Source organism: Ictidomys tridecemlineatus, unplaced genomic scaffold (assembly GCF_052094955.1).
Source record: "Ictidomys tridecemlineatus isolate mIctTri1 unplaced genomic scaffold, mIctTri1.hap1 Scaffold_261, whole genome shotgun sequence".
In the NCBI taxonomy this organism is placed as follows: Eukaryota; Metazoa; Chordata; class Mammalia; order Rodentia; family Sciuridae; genus Ictidomys; species Ictidomys tridecemlineatus.
In genome coordinates this window covers 315,070-331,405 of record NW_027522274.1, presented here as the reverse complement: position 1 = coordinate 331,405, position 16,336 = coordinate 315,070, and the positions used below count along the sequence as shown (strand labels likewise).

General features: G+C 45.5%; 1 protein-coding gene across 1 annotated transcript; it reads right to left on the bottom strand.

Moving 5' to 3' along the window:
• Positions 1-6,236: 6,236 nt before the first annotated feature.
• On the bottom strand, positions 6,237-14,271 carry LOC144373150 (palmitoyltransferase ZDHHC19-like). Its single transcript, XM_078036269.1, has 6 exons — positions 14,142-14,271; positions 13,709-13,828; positions 13,061-13,200; positions 12,129-12,298; positions 11,588-11,693; positions 6,237-6,311 (listed from the first exon to the last, which is right to left on the bottom strand). The coding sequence occupies exons 1-6, from the start codon at positions 14,269-14,271 to the stop codon at positions 6,237-6,239; spliced, it is 741 nt and encodes a 246-aa protein (XP_077892395.1).
• Between the last annotated feature and the right edge of the window lie 2,065 nt (positions 14,272-16,336).

Genomic DNA, 16,336 nt, shown 5'->3' with positions numbered 1-16,336 from the left:
TCAGCAATTTAGCTAGGTGCTTAGAAATTCAATGCGACCCTGCCTCTACATAACACACAAAACAGAGCTGGGGATGTGGTTTAGGGGTTGAGTGCCCCTGGGTTCAACCCCCGGTACCCTGCCCCCACCAAAGTGTAATGAAACCCATACCCACCCAAGCTGTATTAAAATAATACATTCCTTGTTTAAGATACTTTCTTAAGCAGTAAAGGTGATATGATAAATATTCTTGAGTATCAAGGAGCAAGGGGATATAAAGCCACCAAACATGGCAACTGGGAAAAGAATTCTTTTTCACATGGTTTGTTTCTTTGTAAAATGCAACCTACTAGTTGACTCAGAAGTTCTAGGTAAAAGTACGAGCTTTTCCTAAGGATACCAGATAAGTTATTTATAGAAAACGTCAAGATCATTATTACTTGCAAAGAAGTCTATTTCTTTTTTGAACATAGCTTTTCTTTCTGTGATGATGTAAACATATTAAATATAATTAATCCAACCACATATAATTTTTGCATACTTAGATTATTTTTAAAACTATATAATGACTTTAGAGATGGAAAGCATATTAAATAAAAATTATGTATCTTGGGGTTGTAATGGGCAAAATCTGCACAGAGAGAAATGAGAGAAATGATGTTGCATCTTTTAAAGTTCAGTGCAAAGAAGAGAAAGCAGTAGAACCAGGGAGGAGAAGGGGAGTCTAACTAAATCTCCAAAGACATACCAGGGATCAGTCAACCAACTGCACCTTGTGGACTTCATTCCAATGCTGCCTTACACAAACTGTTGTTAAAAATCCAGTATATTTTACTTCTTACCCACTTAGATTCTAATTCTGAAGAATAAATTTTTTGAGGTAAGATGTTTAATTTTATAATTTTTGAATAGAAAATACTTTTTATTTCAAGGTCTATGCAATTATAAAGCAGAAATTCCTTCTAGGCCACTGACAATAAACATATCTCTAGCATAAACATGTCTAGAAATCAACAATTTTTCCTTCTCAACTAAAAAACATTTAAACCCGTGAGGAGGAAAAAAAAAAACCCAAGTAAATGTAACAACATGGAACAAGTGTGAATCCCACTAACATGTTGAATTATAATGTATAAGAAATATGGGGGAAAATGTAACAGATCCAATTCCATTTCTAACAAAATTATGAGATCAATGAAATCCTCAATCTCCAGATGATGTTCAAGAGACATCCAGACAGTTGACAAAAAGCAGTATCTATGTAGGAGAAATAGGAACAATAAAGTTTATCCTTTTATTTTTCCAGAAATGATCTTTTTATCTCTCAGTGCTTCACAAGTTTCCATGGGATTCAGTCTTTTACCACTGTCTGAGGTCTCATCAGGAGAAGGAAATCTGAGAATTTTCTTCTTCAAGGTGCTGGCGTTATAATACTTGTTGACACCCCGCACAGCTAGAGGATGCTCCGTTGGCCTTCCTTTGAGGACCCCGAAGGTTTGTGGCAACTGAGCCCCCTGCTCTGGCATGCCCTAACAAAGAGGAATTCAGACATGAGTTGTGGTTTGAATTGCTCTTAATACTATCCATTTTCAGACATAAACATCAACATACATAAAACAAACCCATACACATAATTTTAGATTTGACTAAAATCTAAATGGTCTCGTTTTCTAATACTCTACTTTTCCATATTTATCTTGCAAATGAACAGGAAAGGGACAGAAGTGGCAAACCTGTATTTCCCGTTGTTCTTCACCTATCAGAGTAGCTCCTAATGGAAAAGGCTTAAGCCAAGAGCAATAGTCAGGGACAGCAGAAAGAAAGAAGGATCCTTTCTTATGTCTGGTTCTTCTCTAGGCTTTAGACAGAGAACACAGGATGGCAGGCTCATTCCAACCTCAGCAATTCAGGGAATACTAATGTAGGGTTTTGAAACCAAGAACCCACTTTATACAGTGATTACTGTTTAAGATCTTTTTTGGTGGGGAGGAGGAGGAGTACCAGGGATTAAATTCAGGGGCACTCAACCACTCAGCCATACCCTCAGCCTTTTTATTTTTTGAGACAGGGTCTCACTAAATTGCTTAGTTCCTTGATTAGTTGCTGAGTCTGGCTTTGGACTTGCAAACCTCCTAAATCAGTCTCACAAGCTGCTGGGATTACAATCATGCTCCACTGAACCCAGGAAAACATTACAGTTTTTTCCCCTAAATTCATTTCAAATAATCTTGTAGTACATTACATGGTCATGCCATATTTTTAACCAATTTACTACTAATGATATTTGAGTTGATTTTTTAAAACATTTTGCTAGCTAAATAATGGGACAAAACCCATAATATGTGCTGTTCTCTGGTTCCCCAAGGACACACATGCTAAATATTACATTTCTGAGTCAAAATGTATGTATTTGAAAAAGTAAGATATTCATTTGTGATTTGGGATATACACATAAAGGGTTTTTATTTTATTTATTTTTATTTTATTTTATTTTTATTTTTTATTTTTTGCTGTTTGGTATTTGGGATTAAACCCAGGGCATCAAGCTGGTAAGCACCTGCTAAACATTACCACAAGTTACCTTTAGTTCCAAGGTCTTAATGTTATGGAGTCAAATTGGCTTTTTTCCTCCCCCATCTGCTGGACTGGGGACTGAATCCAAGGATGCTTTAACACTGAGCTTCATCCCCAGTCCTCTACCCTTTTGCAAATTTGGGACAAGAGTCTTGTTAAGACCCCAACACGTGCATCAAACCTGTGATCATCCTACCACTACGTGGAGCCTCTGGGATTACAGGGGTGAACCAAGGTGCTTGGCTACACAAGTTATTATCATTATTATTATGATCATTAATACTATTATTATTTGGGATTTACAGTCTCACCATTTTCCCCAGGCTTATCTCAAACTCATGGACTCAAGTGATCTTTATGTATCAGTCTGCAGAGTAGCTGGAAATACAGGTATGTGCCACAAAGCCCAGCTTTCATGTTTATTTAAAAAATATATATTAGTTGTAGATGGACACAATACCTTTATTTTATTTATTTTTATATAGTGCTAAGGCTCTAACCCAGGGCTTCATGCCTGCTGGGAAAGCACTGTAACAGTGAGCCACATCCCTAGCCCTAATGTTTTTATTCTTTAAATTGTTTTTTGGAAGCACTAGGTATTGAAGCCAGGAGCATTATACCACTGAGCTACATTCCCAGCCCTTTTTACTTTGAGATAGGGTCTTGCTAAAACTGCCCAGGCTGGTCTCAAACTTATGATCCTTCTGCCTCAGCCTCCTGAGCTACTGGGATGATAGGCAGACGTCACTATGCCCAGTCCTCTTAAATTGCTCTTTTTTATTCTAGGATTCCTATCACATGTAAAATGTCTTATCAATAAGAGATTGTACAGCCAAGTGTGGTGGCATGCACCTGTAATCCCCCCTGCTCAGAAATCAGGAGCAGGAGAGTCACTGCAGCCCATAAATTTGAGACCAGTCTGAGCATCAGAGGAAGCCCCCTCACGCCCAAAAAAAATGAAAAAAAAAAAGAGATAAAAGTGGGGTACTCTAATAACTAACAGTGAGAAAATAACCCAAATTTAAATGTAAGGTCTCTGGTGTGGCTCAATGGTAGAGCTCTTGCCTAGAATGCTCAAGGACATGAGTTTTCATGCTTATTCATACTAGCCCCAAAGCAGAAATCTAAAATCTCCTAATCCTCCTATATAATGAAATATATATATATATATATATATATATATATATATATATATATATATCTTTATATCTATGTGTGTGTGTGTGTGTGTGAGAGAGAGAGACAGAGAGTGTATGTGTGTGTGTGTGTGTGTGTGTGTGTGTATGTGTGTATACACACATTTTCCCCCAGCACTGGGGGGTTGAGCCTAAGGACAACCTACCACTTGGCTTTTTCCCTAGCTCTTCTTATTTTGAGATACAGTCTTGCTAATTGTAGAGGCTGGCCTAAAGGTGCCTCAGTTCCTGAGTTGCTGGAATTAGTCATGTGCCACCAAATCCAGTTTACAATCCCTTTTCTAGCCAGTCCAGTGGTGCACACCTGCCTTCCAGGACTCAGCACACTGACATAGGAGGTTTGCTTGACCTCAGAAGTTCAAGACTGGCCTGGCCAACATATGGGGAACTCCACCTCAAACAAACAGAAAACCCACAAAACTGATGGTCAATTTTTCTTTCCTTTTCCACATTTTAGGATTGAATTCAGGGGTGTGTTACCATTGACATACATCCCCAAAACTTTTTTTGATAGAGAAAATAATTCTCTTTAAGTTACTGATCCTTGACTTGTGATCCTCCTGCCTCAGTTTCTTGAGTAGCTGAGCTTATAGATGGGCACCCCTGTACCCAACTGTTTTATCACTTTTCAAGTGTGCAGTAAATTAACTGGAACAACCTTATTGACCATTATATCTCCAAAACTTACTCATGTTTAACTGAAACTTTGTAATTTCTGAGTAATCTACTACCCTATTAGGACTCATAATAAACAAGTTCCCTTCCTATTATATGGAATCCTTTCTGGTGCACTTGGTATTACCCATGCTGGTGGGTATTGTCCATCTGCAGCCCTTGCCAGGAAGCCAGCCAGGTCAGTCACTGTGATTATTACTGTTGCCTTATTTAAGGATGAGAGACATGCTGAATGTCTTGCCCAAGGGAAAGAGTCAGGCAGTGTTGGCTCATGAGCTTGAGTCTCCAGAGAGCAAGGATCTTCCCCTTCCAGCAGGGCTCTGTCCCAGCCCCTCAGAGCCTCCACCCACACTTCCCTGAACCTAGGACACATAGGCACAGCTGCCATAGGAAGCAGCACAAAATATGTGTATACAACAGACATGGGGGTCTTGGCACTCTCAACAGGGGAGTGAGGACTCAGGAACAAGAGACCCCCACATGGGGGTCAGGGGATGAACTTCTGCTGCTTGTCCTGGCATTGCTGGGTGTGAAGGGAGAATAAAAGGCCAATCCTCCCTTGGAAGCCTCCCAATGCACCACCGGGCTGATGAAAAGCTAAAATCAGAGTCAGTACATGAGGGATCTCCCTATCCTCCACCCCACAGCTCACAGTCAAGTCCCTGGATGCCTAGAGGCAGGACAAGGGAGAGAGCTGGCACCACATCACAGCAAGGGACCATGGGGGGCACTGTGGGTTACCCACCCCACTGTACACCTAATGCTCCACACAAATGTTTCACATTGTATGTCAAAAATTTCCATAAATAAAGAATCTGGAGTGCTGGGGTTGTGGCTCTGGGGTAGAGTGCTTGCCTAGCATGCATGAGGAACTAGGTTCAATCCATGGCACCACATAAAAATAAACAAATAAAATAAATATATGTGTCCATCTACAACTGTTATTTATACATGTACATACATACACACATACACACAAACAACACACATACACACACACATATAAAAGAAACAGAATTTTCTTTAAAACATAAACTACTGGACTAGTCTCAGTCCTCATTAATAGATGAGGAAACTGGGGACCAAAAAAGTAAGGACTGGCACAAAGCCAACCAGAAAGTGTGTTTTAGTCTTTTCTCTTTCTCTATCCAGGGACACCTGGGTGTGCTCTGAAGCCCTGTGACCTGGACCCTGCACCCTCCAGGTCCATAATCCCACTCCTTATGCTCCAAGTGCTTCAGCTTTAGGGCTAGCCATACATCCGGGGCTTCTCCCAACACATGTGCAACCACAGACCCTCATGGTTCAAAGCACACCCGATACTCCTTACCTTCTGTACAGGTGCAGCCTTGCCACTCCTTGGGGGGGCCTGAGTGGCACACCTGGGCCAAAGGAGGTCTTTAAGGAGTTCTTTTGGCCCCCAGTTGGTCCCCTGTTCCACCTGAATGCAGACCACCTCGGACATGTACCTGGGAAGCAACAGGCCAAATGCAAGGAGTCACCACCCACCTTGGCCTGGTCTCCCTGACCACTCTCACCCTCAGCTGGGAAAGCACAGAGCCCAGGGCTCTCGTCCAGGAGCCTTATCTAGGCTGCCATTCCCCTCGAGCACATTTCTTGGGGCAAGAACCTACAACACCAAGGAAGAGTGAAATTCCCAGAAACTTCCAGAGTTCCCTGGGGAAAACCCCAAAAGAAAGGAACAGGAGTGTTAAGGCTGGGAGCTGGGGACAGGGACCAGGGAAATAGACCCAGCTTTACCCACCCACCACCAGCCCCAGGGTCCACCACTTGAGCCCTTGTTTTACCAACTTACTTAGGTCCCAAGGGTGCACAGAGTGCGATGTAACAATTTCTTGGGCAGCCCACATTGAATGCCTTGTCATACTGGAGGGAGATGAGGAGGGGAAGAGGAGCTCAGAATCAGCAGTACTGGGCACGGCCATCTCCCAGGGACCCTGGCTAAGTTGGTCAGTCAATCCAGGGCTCAACCTGGGCCTGTGGCCAGGCTCTAGGTACAGGGGTGCCCAAGAGTGACCCAGGGCCTCCTGCCTTCCCAGGCTCCCAGGAAGCGTGACCTCCCTGGACTCACTTGTGAGCAGCTGTCCCCAGACAGTGCTGACCCAGCACCCACCTCTCCTGCCTTCTCAGGGCTCCTCATCCCCTAGCGCTTCCCTTTGCAGGATCCTTGCTCTGTCTCCATTGGCCTCACCTGTCCTCTAACCTCATCCTTCCAGGTACCTTTTAAGGTCTGTCTCGTGCTGTTCTGCTCAACTGATCCAAAGATCGTGTCACCACCCCACTCCCACTTGACTCTCTTACCTCTCAATTTTTCTAAAAATCTACCTTCATTGAGTTTCACTATCTGGGAGACCAGTGGCAGCAGGGGATGCCCAGACATATTTCCCTAGTCAAAAATCAGATTTTCCAAAAAATCTGAGCTGAAGACCTTCAGTACACAAAGCAGGAAAGGTCAAGCTCAAAGGTCATGTCCTTCCCAGGACTCTGACTGGCTTCTCCTCGCCCTTAATCTACTTTCTCTTTCCCCTGAGTCCATCCATCAGTCTTGACCACTCCTCCTTTCAGAACAGGTTGAGTTTCACCCCAACTTCATGAGCTTTAAGTAGCAAATACTCTGTTATAATGGAAAGTGGCCCAGCAGCACCTCCATCCACCCCAAGTCTCCAATGGCCTACACAAGAAGACTTTCATCTTCAACACTCTTCTCCCCCCAAGGAAATACGATTCCACATCAGAACAGCTCTGGAATATGTCCAAAACGCAACTCAAATCAATGTCCTCTATGGGGTTCTGCCTCCTTTAAGGTGTTCACAGTACTTAAGAAATGAGTATACCACCAGGTACAGTGGCACACACCTGTAACCCCAGGGAATTGGGATTTTGAGGCTGGAGGATCACAAGTTCAAGGCCAGTCTCAACAACTTAGCAAGGCCCTCAACAATTTAGTGACACCCTATCTCAAAACAAAATAGAGCAAGGATTAGGGATGCAGCTTTGGTGGTAAAGCACCTGTGGGTTCAATCCCTAGTACCAGAAGAAATAAATTAATTAATAGCAGAGCATTAAAAAATTACAGAATCTTTAAACTTTGAGAAAGAATATTTGATTAGATATATATCATGTGTAGAAAATATTGATTGTACACAAAGTATAGAAAATGTTTAAGGAATGATAGTAAATTTCTAAGAACTGAGCAGTAAATGTGAATACCATCCTCCCCCCACATGCAACCCTATCACACACAACTGGAATCCAACAGCTCTGAGGCACCCAGACCAGCCTCTCTCACTGGCTCCACTCTTAGGGCTTCTGCTCCAATTCTGTGTCTCAAAAACCCTCACACTCCACAGGACCAAAATCCAGCGGCATCTTCTTCTTGCCCCATTTTCTGCCCAACTTCCTGCTGCCTCTCCTTCTTCCCCTTATCCTGGGGGGTCAGGGCACCAGGCTTCTCTCAGTTCCTTTCCTCTTTCCTTCTATCCCCAAATTTTGGTTCTTCTGATTGATGGTTCACTCATTGATTCAGTTGTCTTTTCTCTGTGTGCTGGGGATTGAAGAATTCAGGGCCTTGCACATGCTAAGCACACACTCTACCACTGAGATGCACCCCCATCAGAAATATTTCAGGGCATCAAAAATGCTTCTGTCCAATCAGGCATGGTGGCACACACCTGTAATCCCAGTGACTTGGGAAACTAAGGCAGGTTTGAGACCAGCCTCAGCAACTTAGTGAGATCCTGATTCATAATAAAAAGTAGCAGGGACTGGGAATGTAGCTCAGTGGTAAAGTGCCCCTGGGTTTAATACCGAGTAGCAAAGAAACAAAGCCCCGTCACTGCACTGGGGATGGAAAGCACCCTGCAAACAGCATGGCCAACCTACTTTCAGTGGGTGAGGGCAGCTGCTGCAACCTGAGCCCCTGTGCACCAAGGGGAGTGGAAAGGGAAGAGCAGAGAGAGAGTATCATGGGAACCATGTAGGCAACCCAGCTCACACCACCCAGGTACATGCAGAGGAGAAGCCCAGAGAGTTAAGTGCTGAGACAGCGACTTCTGGTTTCAGAGGCTGTGTCTAGACCAGAAAGAGTAGTCTGAAGATGTCTGCTGAATTTGGCCATTAATGAGAGCATCATCCTGACAGCAGGGGCTGGGCTGACTTGGGCCAGGAAGTGAAGGGGGAGCTAGTGAACAAGGTCAACTCTTTCAGGAAATAAGGCCCAGAAGGTACAACAGGTGGAGTGGAGGCCTGGGATGATAAGGCTGGGACTTGTGTGACATTTAAGCTGAGCACAAACATGTGAAGATGACCATGGGAAGGAATGGTAGTGATGTAACAGCAGCACACATGGCACTCTCTGGTACCAGCCACTGTTCTATGAGGTTTACATGAATTAACCCACAATTCCCTGTTTTACAGATAGGGAAATTGAGTGACCAGGGGCTGAGTAGCATACCCCAGGTCTCCCTGCTGCTCAGTTCTAGAGCTGCGATTTGAACTTATGTGGTCTTCACCAGAGTCTTTGCCACCAACCACCAAGCAAGTGAGTCTAGAAGGAGTTGCAGACAAGGAATGGAGAATGGTGGGAGTGAAAGTTGGAACATGGGATCAGTGCCTGAAATTAGTGCTGCCATTAATAGAAAGGAGCGCTGTCTGGTGAATCTTAGAATGCAAACCACATTTAGGTCCCTTGAGACTTGGGGATCCTGGACTTGGAAGGCCTCACTCTGAGCAGAGGAGGAAGAGCAATGGACTATGGCCTGACCTAGGGATGGAAAAACTACAGGATAGAGGAAGGGAACAGGCTGCCAGGCAAACTCAATGATGATACCAGAAGCTGGAGAGAGGAGAAGACAGGCAGACCACAGGGCTGAGGAATAAGGGCCAAGCACAGGAGTCACAGCTGGGAGGGAACCAAATATGGCAGTGGTGGGGTGGTGACTAAAAGGATGAGAGGTGATGAGCAGACAGGCTCCTCTGTCTGTTCTGCTATCTGGTTCTTCAGCTTCCCCTCCCCCACTGATGCTGCCCACCAATCTTCCTGAAAGAGCCTTTAGTCAAGTGATTGCCACACTAAAGGAATCCCAGAGCAAAGATGCCCACTCCTATGATTCCTAGTGGATGCTCAAAGAAAAAGCAATAAAGATAGATGGGGAAGAAAGCAATGAAACTGCTCCACAGGACATGAAGTTCCATTCAGAGTGAACAACAACAAATGCTGGGGAAGAAGCTCAGTGGTCGAGCACCCCTGGTTCGATCTTCAGAGCTGGAAAAACATCAACACTAAGGACTCCTGCTCTTTGGAAGATGTGATGAAGAAAATGAAATATCAAGCCATGAATTGCAAGAAAAGATTTGCAACACATAGATCTGAATCCAGTATACAGAACTCCTAAAACTCAATAAAAAATGACACAGTTTTTTTTAAAAATGGGGAAAAGTTTGGAGCAAACACTTCACCATCAATATACCCATGGCTTATAAGACACGAAAATATGCTCAACATCATTAGTCATTAGGAAAATACAGAGTGGAGCCCTAGTGATATACCACTACTCATTTATTAGACAGGCTAAAATTTGAAAACAAAAAAGAATAGTGACCAATGACAGTGTCAAATGCTAGTGAGGATGTGAAGCAACTGGAATTCTCATTCATTGCTGGTACAAAATAGAAACAGTAGAGTTGTTTTCTAAAGCATCCCATATGTTTATCTTATGACTCAGCAATGCCACCCTTAACAATTTACCCAACAGAAATGAAAACTTATGTCCACATGTCTATGCATCAATGGTTGTTGTAGCAGCTTTATTTATAACTGCCTGAAACTGGCTGGGCACAGTTCCCCATGACTTTAATGGCTTGGGAGGCTAAGGCAAGTGGGTGACAAGTTCAAAGCCTCAGTAACTTAGGAAGGCCTTAAGCAACTTAGTAAGACCCTTTCTCAAAATTTTAAAAATTTTTCAAAAAGAAAACATAAGGGTGCTGGGGGTGGGGGTGGGTGAGGCTGGGATTGTCTCTCAGTGGTTAATCACCTCTGGGTTCAATCCCTGGTACAAAAACAAAACAAAAATTCTGCCGAAACCTAGATGCAAAGTAAAAATCCTTCAATTGGTGAATGTACAAATAGTCTGTAGGGAAATACAATACTACACATAAACAAAAGACAATAAACTACTGATGTGAGCAACTACATAGATGAATCTCAAATGCATCCTGCTCAGTGAATGAAGCCAGACTAGAAAGCCCAAAGCACCATTGATGCATGATTCCGGAAAGAGAAAAACCACAAGGACTCAGGGAGAGAAAATGACAACAAGAAATGAAAGGATTTTCTGGGATAGTGAAACTGGTTAACCTTGATCTTGATGGAGAGTACACAATGTCATTTGTCAAAATCCCTAACTATAGATGAAAAAGGGTGAATTTACTGTTTCTAATTACCCCTCAATGAATGACATTTTCACAGAATTTTTCATGGCTCCCAGGTTTCCAGTTCTTCCAAACAAAATTCCATGCTTGGCTTTCTGGGCCTTTCTAATCTTGACTCCCATGGGGTCAACCTCATTGCCCATGTCACCTTATGCTTGAACTAGGATCCACTTCTTCATCATTCTGTTAACACCCTACTTTCAGATTTCTGTGCCTTTTTTCAAAATTGTACCTCGCACAGTCAATGCCCTCGTGTCTGCCTCTCCAAAAGCACACCTAGGACACAGATAGTGGCATGTTCTCCTCTACAGTGTGGGCTTCGCCAAACTCCCAGTCTCTTCCAGTCGGCTACATCACTCAGGACTGACCCCTTGCTCAGAGTGTCCCTGGTGTCTCCGGGTGTTATTCTGATGGCAGGTTGCTTACCAATACAAGTGCATGATGTACTTACTCACCCCTACACCCATCCCTCAAATAACCGCCACCTAGCACACCCAGCACACAGTAGGCTTTCAATGCAATGCACTGAGGAGGCAGAATGGACCCAAGCTCCAGGGTATAGAAATATCTGAGCTACATCTTCAGAGGTGGGTCTGGAAGGACTCATGAGGTACCATCAGGGCCAAGGGCAGTGGATAAAGTGCACAAAGTGTCTAATTGAAGAGGTGCAAGATGCCTCCACACAGCCAAGGGCACACGCACTCACCACTTACCTTCTCCTCATAGGGTCGCCTGGCAGTGCTCACTGCCACTGCCTTGATGAACAATTGCAGGATGAGCGGGACCAGGAGGGCCCCAGCGGGTACAGCCACTAGGATGCTGTGCACAGGCTAAGAAGGGAAGCCACGGAAGAGCTCCTCCCTGGCCCCGCTTTGGACCCCACTGCTCCCTCCTTCCCTCCCGCCCCAGGTAGCACCCCTCATGGCTCTCCCTCCCTGGACTGGACAGTTAGTCCAGTACAACCAAGGGAAACCTCCCTCCACCACACTGTCCTCCCACCTGTCCCTTTTCAACTTTCATTACCCTACTCTGTGGGCCCCTAGATTCTTAACTCCACAGGCATCCTATCCGGCCCATGTCCCTAACACCACTGGCCTTCCACCTGTCCTTCACAGGTCTTGCCAAGTGACTTCTCCCTCTAGGCCCGCTCACGTCAGCCCCTCCCCTGCCACCCTGACCCTACTGGGCTGTTTGCCCCTCCCTCCCCACCACACCAGCTCTTCCCAGTGTGGGCCCTTGGGACTGTGTGGATACGTCATGATTTTGTCCAAAAACACCATGTTCCTCCTCTGTATGATGAAAACCACGCAGGTGGCCAGGACGGTACCCAGATAGAGGCACAGGGACATGAGGAGTAGCAGGTAGAGCCGGATGTTTCGGTGCCCCACGCAGGTATTCACCCACCTGCAATGGTGGTCGAACTCCTAGGGGAGAGGAGACAGGTCTGAGGGTCCTTCTGGATTGGCCTCCATCACCCCCTAATCCTGAGACCTCCCCTAACACAGCCGTCTAGGCCGCCTGCTCTTGACCTTACATGAGTGTTCCCATGTCAGCGAGAACCTGGCATTTCCATGGTGAGAGCACAGTTAGGACCCCATGGCTCATCAAGTCACCTATCCTGAGTGAGGTCTTTAGAGACAAGACCTGCCTGGTGTCACGTGGACCAGGACATGAAAACTCTGGGCCTCCATTTCCTCAAGTACTAGAAAAGGATGAAAAAATGCCCTTCCACTACCGGCTGTCTGCACTTGTGAACCAGAGCAGGGTGGGCACATCAGAGAAACACACTCAGAACCCAGGAAACTTTCCAACTGGGACACCAGACCAAGATGGGCAAAGATCCCCAGGACAGGGCAGCAGTCAGCCTAAAGGGCTGGGGATCTAGTATCAGCAAGCCAGGGGAGGGGACAGTCACTGCCTTTCCTCCCCCGACTCCACCAGGCTCCGCACAGAGGGGATGCCCGTTGTATGTCAGCACCTGTGCAAGCAAGGCCAGCCTCCCTGGACAGGTGTAGACACAGAGGTGATGACATATATAAGTGACCAACAGTGGCTGATAGCCACTTGAAGCACTCTGGGAACATGGTCTGATACCCCCACTTGGCCCACTCATGATGTGAGGTTCCTGGTCCTGGCCAGGTGCACGGAGATAGGTTGGTGAGTGGACAGGCAGGAGGAGCACTCACCTCCACACAGATGTCACACCTTTTGCAGTGGAAGGTTCGGGGAGGGCGGTGAAAATAACACGTGGGACACCACGGCATGTGGTACAACCTGCCATTCACTCGTGCATTGTATATAGTCTCAGGGTACTGCTCGAAGGCGCCTGGCAGGAGGAGAGGTGTGGGCAGTGGAGGAGGCCCTTGTATCACTGTGATGCTCGGGCAGCCCCATAGCATCACTGGGCATCAAGAAGGTGGGGAGGAGGAGGGCAGGGGAACCCCGGTCCCTGTTGAGCAAGCTGACCACTCAGATGGGCAGCAGTCAGAGAGAAGGGCTGTCCAGCACAGGAGCTTCACATGGAGCTCTCCCTGTGGAATAGTGATCAGTGCTTGGAGTCGAGTGTGAAATGGGAAGGAGGAAGGGGGAACTACGTGGTTGGAAGAGCCTGCTGCCTCTCTTGCCCTGTCCTCCCTTCTAAAGCAACTGGAAAACCTCCAGGATTCTGTTTTTCACACTTCAGTGGTTTGGGAAATGAAATGCCAGGGCCCAAGTAACAGTGACAGGGTAAGAAGGGATCCTGAGGCCACAGGTGGGTCAGCCCTTTACAAATGACCCCTGTAGGCACCAGCCTTGGGGTGCCACCTCCCTCTCCCAGGAGTCTGAGGCCTTACCTCTGTGTAAGATTCCTGGGTCCGAAAAATTCATGCCAATGAGGCTGTACAAACTCAGGAGAAAGAGAAGTCCGGAGACCACTGGGTAGGCCCACTCTCCATCTTGCACCAGTGCTCGGCCTCTGAAACCAGAGCCAGACTCAGTTCTAGTCGGGGGCAACCCGGAGCCCCCATGAGGACCGGCTCACCTGAGGTCAGACCCATACACCTTAAGGACAGATCTGAATATCCAGGCTAGAGACAGACCCCATTCCCTCCACTAAATGTCACCAGCATTACCAGCCTCCCATAGTCCCCCCAAATTTTCAGGCTCCCCACATCTCTGTGCTTCCCACTAAATATCCTCCTTCCCCTCCTGGCCTCCCTCCACCTCCCTGCCTCTGCACTTTCCTTCTGTCTCTTGGTGAGAACCCGACAGCTGGCCCAGAGACTCATGGAAATGTAAAGAAGACAGCACTTAGAGACACAAGGGCTGCCACAGTGAAACAAGCCCAGAGGCTTGAGAATAGCCAGGATCTGGCTGGGGGTCGGAGTGGGGACAATAAATCGTTTGGTACAGTCATGCTGCGATGCCTGCTCTCAAACAAATGAGAGCCAACCCCTCCTTCTCCTGGCTTGGCACCCAGAGTACCATGACTACAAGTGTGACATCAGAGAGTTCCGGAATGGGGGCTCTGGCTGCTTCCTGTGCCCACTGATATCAACCTTCCCCTGGCCTCACATACACACTTCTGGACGGGGACATCTTGCTCTTACAATGTGGCTTTGTTGGAGCTTGTGAGGATGCATGTAGTTTATCCCCCAAAGGTTCATAGGCTGGAGGCTAGGTCCTGGGTGCGGCAGTGTTGAGGGGGTAGAACCTGCAAGAAGTGGGGCCTAGTGGGAGGTAATTTGGCCACTGGGGATGAGGCCCTTGGAAGGGAGTAATAAACTTCTCATGGGTCCCTGTTAGTTCCTGTGAGAGGGGGTGTCATAAAGAGAACAAGATTCATCCTCCCCAGTTTCTGGCCATTCAGTCTCTACCCCTTGCATGTCCTCTTACCATGATGCCATTCACCATGTTGTGATCACTCTCACCAAAGATCAGTCTCAGGGGCTGCCAAATGTTGGATTCTGTGCTAAATAAACCTCATCTCTTATAAAGTACCCATTCTTGTGTATTTTGTTAGAGCAACAGAAAGCAGCTAATACAGAGACCATGTCATATGGTTTATGGGGAGAAGTTTGGTGATGGTTAGTTATCCCCCTTTCAGGCCCAGTGCTAATGGAAGTAGGCAGTGCTCCTCACTTTTCCTAGCTCCACTTCTTCCTTTTTGTTGTAACAGAGCTCCAGTTTGGGGAGGAGGTAGCAATCTACCAACTAAATATCTTCCCAGTTTCCCTCACTTCCAGGGTGGGCTTTATGACATACTTCTGTCTCAACATAAAACATAGAATGGGCTGGGAATGTGACTCAATAGTTAAGCAACCCTTGGTACAATCCCTGATGATGATGATGATGATAACATAATGATAATAATTTGTACATATTTATGGCATAAAACATATTTTGAAACATGTATACATATACGTTATTTCATATTCTTTTTGGTGGTGAGAACCCTTAAAATCTACTTTCTGAGTCATTTTCAAGTGCATATAACATTATCAACTGTACTCATTCTATTATATGTTATTATTAACTGTAGTCATCTTATTGTACAATAGATCCCTTAAACTCATCCCTCTCATCAAAGTGTAATTTGGCCTCCTGGGACCAGAATCTCCCCCATCCACTGCCCAGCCACTCCTGGGCCCCTGGCAGTCACCATTCTGCTGTTTCTATGAGTTCAACTTTTATAGATTCCACATGTTGTCCTATGCCTGGCTTATTTCCCCCAGTAAAATGTCCTTTGGCCTCATTCAATGTCACAAAGGACAGGACTTCCTAATTTTTTTTTAAAGACTAAATAGTGACCCCTTATATTTCTAAACCACATTTTCTGTATCAACTCACCCACTGATAGGCACAGCTTTTCCCATTTCTAGGTTCTGAGACTATTGCTGCAATGAACATGGGGTGCAGATGTCTATAAACACACTGATGTCGTTTCCTTTGGATATATACCAAGTAGTGGGATGGTTGGACCATAGGAAATTTTTTTGTTTGTTTGCTTGTTTCTGGGGATTGAACCCAGGGCCTTTCCATGCAAGGCAAGCACTCTACCAACTGAGCTCTATTTTTAATTTTAAAAGAAACTTCCCATACTTATTTCCATAATGACTGTACTAGCTTACATTCCCCAAAACATTGTACAATAATTCTAGTTTGTCCACATCTAGACCAGTACTTAATATCTTTTGTCTTTCTTTCTTTTTCTTTTATTTATACTGGGGGTTGAACCCAGGGGTACTTTAGCCCTGATATCCATCCGGAGACCTTTTACTTTTTATTTTGAGATCAGTTCTCACTAAGTTGCTGAGGTTTACCTTGAATTTATAATCCTCCCGCCTCAGCCTCCTGAGTTACTGGGATGAAGGAATGTGCCACTGGTTGTTTTGTCTTTTTGACAATAGCCATTCTAATAGGTGTGAGAGGGTATCTCATTATGATTCTAATTTGCATTTCTCTAAGGATTAATAATGTTG

What these genes read in the sequence shown, in the direction of transcription:
- LOC144373150 (XM_078036269.1), bottom strand. Translation starts at nt 14,271, where the DNA reads ATGACTGTACCAAACGATTTATTGTCCCCACTCCGACCCCCAGCCAGA. An exon ending in TGTCTTCTTTACATTTCCAT is followed by an intron (nt 13,829 to 14,141) that starts GAGTCTCTGGGC and finishes CTGGTTTCAGAG; the next exon opens with GCCGAGCACTGGTGCAAGAT. An exon ending in GGCGACCCTATGAGGAGAAG is followed by an intron (nt 6,312 to 11,587) that starts GTAAGTGGTGAG and finishes ATCTCCCTCCAG; the next exon opens with TATGACAAGGCATTCAATGT.